Source organism: Phalaenopsis equestris, unplaced genomic scaffold, assembly GCF_001263595.1.
Source record: "Phalaenopsis equestris unplaced genomic scaffold, ASM126359v1 Scaffold001114, whole genome shotgun sequence".
In the NCBI taxonomy this organism is placed as follows: domain Eukaryota; kingdom Viridiplantae; phylum Streptophyta; class Magnoliopsida; order Asparagales; family Orchidaceae; genus Phalaenopsis; species Phalaenopsis equestris.
Window position 1 is genome coordinate 36639 of NW_018165553.1, and position 14031 is coordinate 50669.

The 14031-nt window shown below is 32.9% G+C and overlaps 1 protein-coding gene across 2 annotated transcripts in view; it reads left to right on the plus strand.

Moving 5' to 3' along the window:
• Positions 1 to 13415, plus strand: part of LOC110033217 (autophagy-related protein 8f-like) — a 19331-nt gene extending 5916 nt beyond the window's left edge. The window contains exons 4-6 of one of the 2 annotated variants that reach the window (XM_020737125.1): positions 12496 to 12548; positions 12742 to 12860; positions 13079 to 13412. In XM_020737125.1, the coding sequence (XP_020592784.1) occupies positions 12496 to 12548; positions 12742 to 12860; positions 13079 to 13227 (321 nt within the window). In that variant the 3' untranslated portion in view covers positions 13228 to 13412. Of the gene's footprint in view, positions 1 to 12495; positions 12549 to 12741; positions 12861 to 13078 lie in introns of both variants that reach the window. The other variant, XM_020737126.1, reaches the window with a different exon arrangement.
• Positions 13416 to 14031: the final 616 nt, after the last annotated feature.

Below are 14031 nucleotides of genomic sequence, written 5' to 3' on the forward strand. Positions count from 1 at the left end.
TATATATATATATATATATATATATATATATATATACAGCTCAGACTAATCCTGATACAGTTAGAAGAAAATTTAAATAAGATGATAAAAAAAAACGTATTAAGGGATAGTTAAGGGTGAATAGTTCCCCCCCTCAAATGTAACAACGGATTCATGGTTTCCTAAACCGTGGGTGGACCCATGTGGTCCACGGTTATCAAGTTGGGTTGTATGTCATATATCTCAAAGTTGTTGTTGAGATCACTGACGTGGTGCCGAGAAAGTGCCATGTTAAGAATATCAACAATCTGATAGTGAGTTGGAATATGACCTTAGCAGAGATGAAGCGCATGCCAATCTCGATATGCTCGATTGGATCATTATGATTTTCTTACTAAGAAAATGTTATTACAATACTTATACTCACTCTCAACTTGTGTGTTCCAAATGAGTTGGTGCTTATCTTTATTTATAGTCCATGGAGAACTCTTTAAGAATATTCTAGAACGCTAAGGAATAGTTCTAAACTTAGAAACTTCTTGAGAGCTATATAGCGACATAACTATTCTAGTGTATTATTAAAAAACACACTACAAGATATTCCTCTGTGACTTTAGATACTTCTACATGACTCAACAGTACTCCTAAATATTCATAATTTTCGGAGAGATCTAGAGTCTTCTAGATTATTTCTGAAGTATCTAAAAGATTCTAAAGAATTCTTTAGACTTATAGAGTATTCTTTTAATATCCAAAGCCTTCCAGGATCTGCTAGGGCCTTCGGAATGAATTATAGCTTTGTGTAGAACATTTCAGAAAAATTTTGGTTCCATTTTTTGATGATTTTAGAAGGTTTCCTTGATAACATTTGTCTCAACATATCCAAGAAAGTGTATTAAACAATTAATTTTTAGAATTTTTTTAAAATTTATTACTTTTTATAAATTTATAAATAAGATGTCAATTTAGTTTAACTGAAACAAATATACCATGTTTTTGAGCTCATTAATCGACAATTTGAACTGTTTTGTCCATCTTTAACTTTCAATTATATTTACAAGAGCCTCTTGAAGGAATAGGTTTCATCTCGATTTTGTTTAAGCAGTATCAAATTTTCTAAATAGAATATGTTCTTATTTTATGGTGAGATGGTGAGATTATATTTTGTTAACTAGTAATTAGAGATGCTGACTTCCTATCCTTTTATTTATTTATTTTTATTATGGGAAATTGTTATCTTTTTTTTTTTACAGTTTTTAATGACAGTTTTTGTATTTTGATTGTATGTTTGTAAGTTCTAAAGTTGCAAGGTAGTATAAGTTTATTTTTCTGAAAGTGAACAATTTAGAAAAAAAAAATGTCATTCAAATAATTCATATTTAGCGTGTACTTCTATTTAAAATCTGCAAACATGCCTCTCGTGGGATCCTTATGATATCCATGTAAATACCAATTGTCTTTTTTTTAAAAAAACAAGTAAAATCCAACTGTCTTGCCTTTATTTGAGATGATGACTTCATACTCAACTCGTAGGTTATTGTAGAATTTTTGGAGGAAAAACTCTTGTTTTTTCATTAAGCTTATAACAACTATATATATATATATATATATATATATATATATATATATATATATACAGCTCAGACTAATCCTGATACAGTTAGAAGAAAATTTAAATAAGATGATAAAAAAAAACGTATTAAGGGATAGTTAAGGGTGAATAGTTCCCCCCCTCAAATGTAACAACGGATTCATGGTTTCCTAAACCGTGGGTGGACCCATGTGGTCCACGGTTATCAAGTTGGGTTGTATGTCATATATCTCAAAGTTGTTGTTGAGATCACTGACGTGGTGCCGAGAAAGTGCCATGTTAAGAATATCAGCAATCTGATAGTGAGTTGGAATATGGCCTTAGCAGAGATGAAGTGCATGCCAATCTCGATATGCTCGATTGGATCATGGTAGATTGGATTCCTTGAAATACTGATAATTGATTGACTATCACTAAACATCTTAATAATGCTTTTATTTTCCATGTGAAGTTCCACTAGTAATTTCTTTAGCCATATCCCTTCACAAATTATTAGGGCGATGGCAGGATATTCTTACTCCGCACTACTTCTTGTCATCACTGCTTGCTTTTTACTTCTCCAATTAACTAGGTTATCCCATATAAATGAGCAGTAAACTGTGGTAGATTTTATGTTAGTCGGTTCTCATGCCCAACTAGCATCAGTATATATCTCAATATCATGGTTCTTAATTTTTATGAATATCAATCCACGTTCTTGAGTCATCTTTAAGCACCTTGGGATTCGAAAGAATGCTTCTAGATGATATTCCTGTGGATTGTTTATATGTTCACTCACTGCCCCCATAGAAAAGATAATGCTAGGTCTCGTTTGTGACAGATAAATAAGTTTTCCCATAAATCTTTGATACATTCCTTTTTTAATTGTGGCGTTATCCTCTCCTTCTGAGGACCGTCGATTAGGATCCATAGGAGTATCTATTGGTTTGCACAATATTCCCATCTCTTTCAAGGATATATATATATGTATATATATATATATATATATATGATGGTATATGACAATATCTTATTTGGATCTAGCTACTTCCATTCTTAGGAAGTATCTTAGAGTTTCAAGATCTTTAATCTCAAACTCAGAAGCCATTATTCTTTTGATTATTTTGAGTTCTCTTAAGTCATTGCTAGCAAGAATAATATCATCTATATACACAATAGGGATGGCTATCACACATTCTTGATTTGATTTTACAAACAAAATCTGATCAACCTGACATTGATAGTACCCGTCGACAAGAATAATCTTGGTGAACCTTTCAAGCCATGCTGTGGGAGATTGTTTCAACCCACACAATGATATTAGTTGATTGTTTGTGTTGTTATTCAATGCTGGAGATATCTCCATATACACTTCCTCCTCAAGCCCCCATTAAGAAATACATTTTTATTGTCTTGCTGATGTAGAAGCTAATCCTGGTTGATAACTATGCCTCTAGTGCAAATTTTTTCAAATAGCCGATCTAGTATGACTGAGTGAAACCTTTTGTTACAAGTCTAGCATTGAACATTTTTATGCTCCCATATGTTTTGTATTTACAGTGAATACCCATTACTTCCCACAACTCTTTTCCCATGTGACTGAGTTATGATCCAAGTTCCATTTTTTTTAAGGGCAAGAATCTCTTTTATGACAATATTTTTTCATGCAAGAATAGATAAGTCCTCTTAGATTGAATTTGAGATACATTTTCCAAACTTTAAACAAAAGATTTGTAAGAGGACGACAATTTTCCAAAGGTCACAATTTTTTTTATCAGGTGTTTTGTGCATTTTTATGTTCCTTCTTTCTTTTAGTGGTCATGATATGTTGAACCAACCTTTGTGTTAATACTTGGGGTGTATGTCATTGATTTCGGTGATTATTCCTGCTTTTGCAGCTTGTCCCTGACATGCTCACTAGATTATTCTTTCTGGTGTACAGAAAGAGTTCTTGGTTTCTGGTGGGTGTTGTGGGAGAATTTAGTTGTGTAGGTTCATTTTCATGTTGATTTGCGATAGTGGGGATAAGAGTGAGTTCATCAGGAATACAAGGAGTTGAGTTTGTGGTTCCTGAATGATACCCTAAATCCTAATAATCTCTCATACTCTCCCCTTAAATTTATATTTTAGGTAATATGATTGATTTTCAAAGAACGTGCCATCTATGGAGCTACAGAATGCGTTACTTGAGTTTATACCACTTTCTTTTTGAGAGTATCTCACCAAGATGCATTTGATTGATCTTGGATCAAGTTTAGCTTGAGTGATTGATGTAGATGAACAAAACGCAATCCAACCAAAACTTTTAGTGGTAGGTTAGAGGTGACTGATTGAATGTGGGGTAGGATTTTATGAGCGTTGAGAGGTTGTTGAAATTTAGCACTTTGAGCATCTTATTTATGAGATAAGTGGATGTGAGAATTACATCTCCGTAAAGTATTTGGGTACATTGTTAGTGAATAAAATTGAACGAGCCACTTTTAGGAATGTCTATTCTTTCTCTCAGCCACGACATTTTATTGGGGTGTATTAACATAAGAGCATATATGAATGTTGTCATTTTTTGATAGTAGTCTTTTGTGTTATCAATTTGAGAATCTAAATTTTGCTCCAAAATTTGGTGAGAATCATGTTGTGGAAGACTTTAAAAATTTTGGTAGTTTCAAATTTTTCTTTCATGAGAAAGATTTATTTGATTCTGGTATGATCATTAATGATGGTGATAAATCACTTAGTGCCTTTTGTATTTTTTTAAATTTTAAGGGCCCTCATATATCATTATGAACCATGGACAAAAAGGATGTGTTGTTTTGTATTTTATGCTTGAGTACACTTGTCGAAAATGTTTACGAAGTTGGTAAGTTTCACGCTGATAAAAAATAGATTTTTTTTGCTGATAAATAAACGATGATACAATTTTTCAAGATAATAAAAATAGGATGCCATAACATAATTTGACACTAATGAGAAACAAAACTCGGATGCACAACTTGACTCAGATGCTTGTGAATGGCGAGACAGCCCTTTTGAAGTCGAACTCCTAATGAGCAGATAAAGTCCATGTTATATGTTAGCACTGCCAACCACCTTCCTCGAGTCAATCACCTGAAATTCATATAAATTATGGTAGAATTTAGCAACACAATTCATGTCATTAGTAATTTTGTTAATAAATAGGAAATTGCAGTTAAGTTTAGGAACATAAAGTACAAATTGAAGAATAAATTTTTTTGTTAGTTTTACCCTTCCTCTTCTTTCCACAAATGAAAGGAGCCATCTACGGTTCTAACTGCAATATGGTGTTTGCAAGAATGGAAGGATTGGAAAGCAGTGATATCATCTGTCATATGATTATATGCTGCAACATCGCCACTATCCAAGGCTGCTTTTTTTTGTTTAGAGCAAAAAGAGTAGACGGGAAACTGGCTTGATGTGCTAGGAGGCTGATAAAAGGTTCAGAATATTGTCTTAGAAGTCTTTATAGAGTTTCAAGTTGTTCCTTGCAAAAAAGAACTATGTAAATGAGGCTTTTCTTCCTTTGATGCTATGTTTGCTTGATTTTCCCATCACCTTTGACATTGTTGGGCTTCCAATCTGCAGGCTTTCTATAATTTTTTCAATATATTCTTGCAGATGAGCAAACTTCCTATAATGTTCACACCGCAGCTTGTTTCTCTTTGATCTGTTATTTTGAGATGATTTGTGAATGTATAAAGCCGAGTTGTCACCATTTGATGTGGTGGGATTACCTATCATTATGAGTTTTTTCTTACTTTCTTTCCGTCATACTTCATCAAAGGCTTCATATATTGATGTAAGAGGTTTAGGTCTCATGATTCTTCCTCTAACTTCATCTAATTCTTTGTTGAGCCTAGAAGAAACTTGATGATTCTCTTTTTTTTAACAATTGTTTTATAAAGAGCAGAGTCTTCTGATTCATACATATCTAGTTGGAGCGAATATTTGGTGAGAGTGTTGTGTATTGAGTAACATTCAACTCACCTTACGTCATGTCATGTAATATAGTTTCAATGTCAAATGACTCATAGATGTTGTCAATATTTGAATATATTTCTCTTGTGACATTCCATATTTCTTTTGTTATTTTGTATAGAAGGACGTTTTTCGAATTTCTGTGGTCATGGAGTTGACAAGCCATGCATACCATACGATCTTCAAACTTTCATGTTGGTTATTTAGGATTAGTAATTTGTGGTGCATGATTTTCTTCAAGTGATATCTTTTTTTTTCTTTACCACAAATGTACATGAACACGGGCTGAGACCATTGGACGAAATTATTGCCATGTAGCTTGTGATTGGTAATGCAAGAAGAAAATTCATATAAAGAAGAACCCAACATCCTAATTTCAAGTTCAGAAGTAACTTATGAAGAGGAAGTGCTAACTTTCATGTCGTATTTGTTTGTCACAAGCTACATGGCAATGTGATTTTTAACCATTATTAATAACTCTGACCCAAATTTTTGGGGTCAGCTATATGAATCTTAATCTTTGTATTTGCCCGCATTCTTTTGCCGAAATTTTGTTATTTGACCTTTACTAAGTTCACTCAAATTAGATAAATCTGCTCATTTTATTGTTGCATCTTCTGCTTTTTTTTTTTTTTTTTACAAGTCCATTTTCATGATGTTATGGTTAGATCGACACCTATGACACTGTTCACCTCGTGCTCCATCGAGTTGACGCCGAACCCACCCGCCGAAATAGTTTGAATACTTTTATTAAGCGTAAGAATAAAAGAGAAATTTAGTCATTTGTTAGCTATTATTGTGGGTGTGAATAAGGCTAATATATTTAGAATTGGGTTATGTGTGATTATTGTCTTGAATTTTAAGGTTAGGGTTTAAGAGAGATCGTCTAAGCTCTCAAATTGCAGGTGTTAGGGCTTGGGAGTGATCGCCTACCTCTCAAATTATAGGTGTTTATCTTTTATGTATTCGAGTTGTGCTATTTGTGTTGGTGAAATAAAATTATTTTATTTTGCCCTAATTCTTACAGAAGTTCCTATTAAATTGATGTCAGAGCATTCAAGCCTTGTTCCACTGCTTTGCCTTTCTGAAATCGTTAAGGCCACCAATTAGAATTTTAGGAACCTCCCATCGGAAACAATTGTGATTCGACCTAGCTGGCAAGCCAATGAGATCGCGAAGTGCATGTGTCTCTGTCACGAGCTCCCTTTGTGAATCAGTCGCTCGTTCGACCTAGATTGAAGTAGACGGGATCACGACGTACATTCATCTTTGTCACACCACCTTCGTGAAGGAATTTGGCGGTACACTCATGATTCCAGGTAGCTAGGAAACCAATGACGGGATTATAGCGTACATATTTCTGCCTTCATGATCTAAAGTTTTCTTAGGAGTAATGGAGACAAAAAGTAGAGGTTTTGGAGGACAAATTAGAGGAAAGAGGTGAACCAAATAAAATATGAAATGGAGGAGCGACCCTTATGCATGGAGGAATGATTCTCGTCCATAGAGGGTGGCTCTCGTCCTCAGAGGGGAGATTCATGGCCTTTGAAGAAATGATGAAGAAGATCGTGGAGTTTCATAAAAAATTGCCTCCGCCCGCCACGGTAGCGGCGTACAATGTCTGGAGAGGATACAAATGGCAACAATTAGAAGGATTGTGCGGTATTAGTGCAGCGTTGCTGCTTTTAGCGGATCTGCATTCGTGAGATCTAGCGCAGGAATTGGAAGTGGAATTGAGCGACAACTTTTGGAAGGAATAACGTGACATCCTGATGGTGGGATTGAACTGAAGTAGGCGGGAATGAACCGAAGTAGGCGGGATCGAGCGAAGGAGTCGACAGTGGATTCAAGCGACAATATCTGGAAAGAATTGTGTGACATTTGAAGGTTTAGAACGAGTGGCGGCAGTCGGAATGGGATAGCTGAGATTTGGGGTTGGAGAATATCGATTAGAAGGATTTCGATCTAGAGCATGGAACCACGATGGTGGGAGCCTGAAGGAGGGCTTCATCCAACTGCTTTAGTGGCTTTTGCTGTGGCAACCTTTCGGGCGTATGTTGCTTCAGGAGCCTATGGGGGCGGGCGAGTTGATTATGGGGTGAGCCGAACTTATGGAAGAAGAGAAATCAAATGGGTTGAGGAAGGGAACCCAACCCCTTGCTTCATAGGTGAAACGAACTTCGATAGATGGAATTGGGGGGAGTAAAGTTAAACCCATGCCTATGGCACTGTTTGTCGTGCGCCACTGAGTCGACACCGAGCGTGCAAAAATAGTTTGAAGACTTGTGTTAGGCGTAAGACTAAAATAACAATCCAATTTATGCATTTGTTTGTTATTATTGTGGGGTATAAATAAGACTAATATGCTTTGGGTTAGGTAGTTAGGTATATGTGATTGTTGTCTTGAATCTTAGGGTTAGGGTTTGCGAGACATGGTGAATTGTAGATGTTAGGCTTAAGGCTTGGGATAAATCGCCTAATTCTTGAATTGTAGCTGTTTATCTTTTATGTATTCGGGTTGTGTTGTTTGGTATTGGTGAAACAAAAATATTTTATTTTACACTAATTTCTGCAGAAGTTCCTATCAGTTATCATCTAAGGTTACCTCTTTTAGTATCCTATATATGATCATTTCTCATGCCATCATTTTTTCTTACTACAGCCTTAATTTTAGCCACACGCAATATAGTTATTTATGACTTATTTTTGTTCTGAATTTGATCCATATAGCATAGTTGTTATAAATATGCCTCTATAAATACTCCTGACAATGTTCTTTGGCAAACAGCCTTTATTTATATTCTTATTATTTTGTATATTATATCCAATTTTCGTAAGCTATCACATCCAAGTATCACTTTATCTCAATCATAAAGCATTAAATCTGTCCCATTAAAATTCCATTTCATATATTTGAACTTTGCTTTACTCTTTTAGTCTCCTATGTTCTATTCTATTCTAAAACCTTCTTTATTCTAACTCGTATTTTTCAACAGATGGCTCTCCTATTAGAACTAACACATCTTGATAGCCATGCTAAGTTTTCTGACTTCGAATATCATTTCTAAGAATTTCCATAATCAATGCAAAAAATCTACCAACTTTTTCCTTATCTTTGGCGTGACTTTGTTTTGGTAGAATTTTTTTTTTGGAACTCCATAAAGATATATTATGATAAAGGATTGAAATGTTTTTAAAATGAGACAATTCTCTCCCATTGTTACCTAATATATAATTTATAAATGAAGGTATTTTCAATGCTCACTGTGTTTTTTCTTTTATTGTCGTAGCTAAACAATTGTACTTATAATGGGTTATCCTTGCATAAATCGAAATTGATTCTTCTATCTAATGCAATTTCTATTAATGTTTTTCATAACCTTTTCTCTTATCTCCATAGTATGACATTAAGCTTAATTTTCTAATAACGTTCACTATCTTTATAAATAATTTTCTTCTTGAATATGGAACATGTAATACTTCTCCAATAATGCAACATCCTCTTTGTATTCAAGCTTCCATTAGAAAGATTTTATTTTATTATTTTTGAAATTGATCCAGCATTTCTCATAGCATTTCTAATCTTATCAAGTAGCTCATGTTGGCCTGAACTTTATCTTTATGCTTCCTATTTATAGTTAACTATAATATATGGATTAATCAATAGTGCAATTGATCATTTTGTTCATTATGTCACTCTAAAAGATTTTTCTTTCATAATCTCCCATTTAATAAATTTTCCAAATTGTTCTTTGCATCCTTGTCTTGTTATTATCTTTAACTATTATCATATTAGCTTTAGCTTTACTTTTAATATAACTAAGGTACTTTTAATATAACTAGGGTAGTTGAGGTCTATGGAACTTCTATTTGTTTTTAGCTATTCTATTTTTCTCTTTTTCCTTAATACCTGACTGTTATATAAATCATCTAAATTTACTACTTTACATTGTCTACTTGTCCCTTTACAAGGTTTTTAGTTTCCTTATAATTATTGTAAGCTTTAGCAGTTTATATATAAGGAGGTGGTACTCTAATTGTTAGGCACGTTAGGGGTGGTTGGAGGCTCGTATAATAACCTCTGACCATTCCTTTAAATCTATTTTTATATATAGGTTCTGTAATATGTATTAGATTTAAAATTTTCAAATAATGAAAATGAAAATAGTCCATGATCAATATAATCAAAGTATGTATCACATTTAAGATTTAAGATTATAAATAGATTATGTAATATGTATCAGATTGTGCAGAATGATATTCTTTTTTTTTAAGTAGGTATCGTGATCAATATGTAGGATGTTTGATACTTTTTGAAATGCCAATTATAAAACAACAATTACCTTTCGTGACTCTTTATTCTCACGAAAAGTTTCAGAGAAGCTCTTGTTCTCATTTGCTTTAATGTGCAAGTGAATGGCTGAGGTTGTGATGGTGGTTAGATGGCGGGGAAATGAATGTATTAATTTAGAATCATTTAGTTCTCTCTGGCCATCAAAAAGCTGACTTGAGTCATCCTTATATTACTCCTGATGAGTGGATAGATAAAAAAATTGCTCTTTTTCTTGTTCCAGGTTTTAATTTTTTCTATCCTATTTAGACGTATTGTTAGGATGATTGAATTCAGTTTTTATGAGGCATGAACTGTGGTACATGCGCACCATATGGAGTTGGCTTGATTGGGCTATTATTAATAGCTTCATTCAAATGTATTATCAAAACGAATTGCAAAATTCTGCTGTGAAAATGGATGTGCTTTCAATTCTTGTGTTTTGAATGAAACTCAAATTTAAAAATCGTTGGGTTCATATCTATTTAAAGTTCAGTTTTTCACTTAATTTAAGCTCAGCATGAAATGGGAAGTCAACATGATATAGATATTTTTGTTGTTTGATATAGTAGAAATACATCTATTTAATAATAGTAAAAGCACATTTAATGGCTGTTTTGAATCACTTTTCTTTTTTATTTTTATTTTTTTATTTTGTTTTGTCTGTTTTACTTTGAAATAAATTATGTTTGTTTTTGGCTCTTGTTTTTGAAAGCACTCAAAACATGTTGTTTTGAGTGTTTTTAAAACAGGTTAATTTATTTTTGAAAGCAAAAGATTAAATTACTTAAAAAATGCATCAAACAAATACGTTCTTAAAAATATGCAAAAAACAAAAACCAAAACGGTCCCAAGCCCTTACTTTTTTCCATGCATGCTTTATCAGTCATTTTTTATAGTTATGATTAATTTTTGGCTTGAATTTAATACTGAATGATATGAATTTTGAATGTAATTACCAATTTCATTTTTTATTATTCTAATTTAAGGTGAATTTCTTTTTTTTTTTTTGTGTACGATTAATTATTGCCTTGAAATTAGATTAGATTTTTAAAGTTTTTTTTTATTATTAGGAAATTTTAGTGGGCCATAGCTAGCTCGTTGAATAAATGTCAGTGCTAGGTTATTGAAGCAGGGCAAAAAATTGTCTGCACATTTTGAAAATCCTTTAAAAATTACGGCCATCAATGATGTCTTAAATGGAAATATTATTATTAAAGAGCTTCTACTCTAGTTCTATCTATGCTCCTTGGTTCTGAGGTTATATGCCTTATATTCATGTTTGACAAGTTAGACCTATGGCATAGTTCAACAAAATATTCGCTAGCAGATTATGCAGGATTCGGTTTGAAATGATTTTGTGCCCTTATTTGTAACTCTTTTTGTTCAGCTTATTGTAATCAAAATTGTGCCCTACTTTCAATTAAGAAAATATTAATAATGAATTGCTATCCTTCAAGAAAAAAAAATATTTAAAATATTTTCTTCGTTTTTTTCTACCTGTTGTAAAATGATAATGTGTCAGAATGAGTGACTAAAACATTCGTTGATTTATTGTAATCAAAATTGTGCCCTACTTTCAATTAATAAAATATTAATAATGAATTGCTATCCTTCAAAAAAAAAATATTTAAAATATTTTCTTCATTTTTTTCTACCTGTTGTAAAATGATAATATGTGTCAGAATGAGTGACTAAAACATTCGTTGACATGATACATAAATACTTGTTTCATTTCATGAGAAACGTGGAGTTTAATGGAAGGAACACTCTTTTTGTGGAGTTATAAAGTCTCTGCCGGTTGACAATTTACTTTCTTCTAACGGAGAAACGAAGAACTGTATGAAGTAATGGGATTGGTTCTAATTTATTTGGGATATTTGTCACTATCATAAACAATTTAATGTTACCATAGTTGGATTTGTTAATACGTATTGTCCTAAGACTAGAAATGATGGTGCGTGATTTCTATCATATAAGTAGCTTGGTATTGAAATCTACTGAATATGCTGTAATGGACAGTAGATAAGTTGTATAGAGACATCATGAACATGGTAGCATAGAAAATCGTTCTATAAGGTAAGTTAAGATGAAATCCAATAGTTAGGAGTTCTTTTTATGAAGCTGAATTAGAAAAATGAAGTTGAATTTCTAACTATCCAAAATTTTTTCAGGATCCAATGAAGTTGATGATAGGTTTTAATTGAAGACTTGAAATAGAATGAAACATACCGGGAGAACTTTCTTTCTTTTTAATCATTTGTTGAATGTGATATTGGTGTGGGCGGTACAAAACACTTGTTCTTATCAATTAAACAATTTGTTGGAGCCTTTTTTCTCATTTTGTTGTAATTAGTCCTCATAATTAGTCTATCAAACTGGATTATCATGGTGAACTGCTTGATTTGTACCTAAAATTTACTGATGGTTTTTTTCTCTGTTGCCGTTTCATTTGACGAAAATTGGCGCCTCTTTTAGCAATTTCTAGAAAATACCGCAACGAAATAGAAGGGATAAAACTAATGACGGTGGCTGTGGTGATGATAATGATGATATCAATTTTTTCGATTTAGCTGATTTTCCATCAATTTGTGCATAATTTATTTTTCTTCATTCTCCATAGGTGATAGTGGAGAAAGCACATAGAAGCGACATCCAATGTGTTGATAAGCGCAAGTAAGTTCTGCATTACAGCATCATGTATTATGCCTTATATGGACAACGTAGATTAAATCCGACATTGCTTTGTTTGGAAAGAAATTGTTGAACCTTTTTTTTTTACCATGCTTTTCAAGATTATAATTTGTTGATTCATAAAATATTGTGTGTGATAAGCTAGTAAATATATATCATTGGATTCCGAGTGCAGATACTTAGTTCCACGCGACTTAACTATAGGGCAGTTTGCTAGTGTTATCCGCAAGAGAATCTGTTTACCTTCAGAGAAGGCCATGTTTTTGTTTGTGGACAATATTCTTCCAGCCACAGGTACTATAATATAAATGTGTAGACTTTGATATATTAGTTTATTTCAAGTTATTTAGAAATGAGAAAGATGATGAGATTAGGAGGTTTTCAGATGCTTTAGAAATGAGAAAGATGATGAGATTAGGAGGTTTTCAGATGCATTACTATGACTTGCTGAACTAGCCTTCCCTTCATCATCAAAAGGATAAATGAGTGCTAATATAAACTCTATGTTTCAGGAGCATTGATGTCCGAGCTCTACAATGAGAAAAAAGATGAAGATGGTTTTCTCTACTTTGTATACAGTGCAGAGAACACTTTCGGCAGATGTTATCAACAACATGGTGATTCTATTTCTGAGTTCTACAGTTTAGTTTGCTTAACTTGAAGTGATTTGTTTGCTTAACCGTTTTGGTTTTGCTTGTATTCATGCTATATTCATGTTGTTTCATAGATTAGCTTAGTCAAAAATGTAATTGTACAGGCAACATCATTCTGTAAATAATTTTGTCAGTCGCTGGATCTATCCTTCTACTTTCAATAGTAGCTCTCTGTCATGTAGAATTTACAAAGTGGTTCCCTAGGTGTATGATGTGAATATTAGGTGTTCATCCTTTATGATTTTTTACACAATAATTTGACTTGTTAAATGGCATTACTTTTTTAGCTGAGTAAAGCTAAAAGCTTTCAGTTTCTTTTGGCCGAGCATATAGCATGTAAAGGAAAACAAGATGGTGTAGGGCCTCGGTTATCTTGTGAATATTTTTGGATAAAAAGCTTCAAAAGATGTCGATGAAGATCTGCAAGCAAGGGATTAGAGTTTAAATGAATCTTCTAGGGGAAAATTATGGTTAGCCATACAAGGTGTAGCCAAAAAACAGAAAATCCTAGATTTGATTTAGACCTTTTGTGTGAAAAATGTATATAACCTCCAGGCATGAAACAGGTTGGAAATCCTAGATTGGGATGTCGAGATCGTGTCTAGAAAGTTTCGTGAACTTTCGTAGAGTTTTCAATCTTTTTTCTAGATTTTAAAGAATAGGCCATGCAAGAATCTAATATAATAGTAGAATTGGATGGATATATAGCTCTAATGGAGAGGCTTAAAGCTTGAATACATTGGGAAAACTCAGTAGTGATAGTAAAATGTATCTAGATTAAATATAAAATATTTCACAGTATTGCAAAAGGT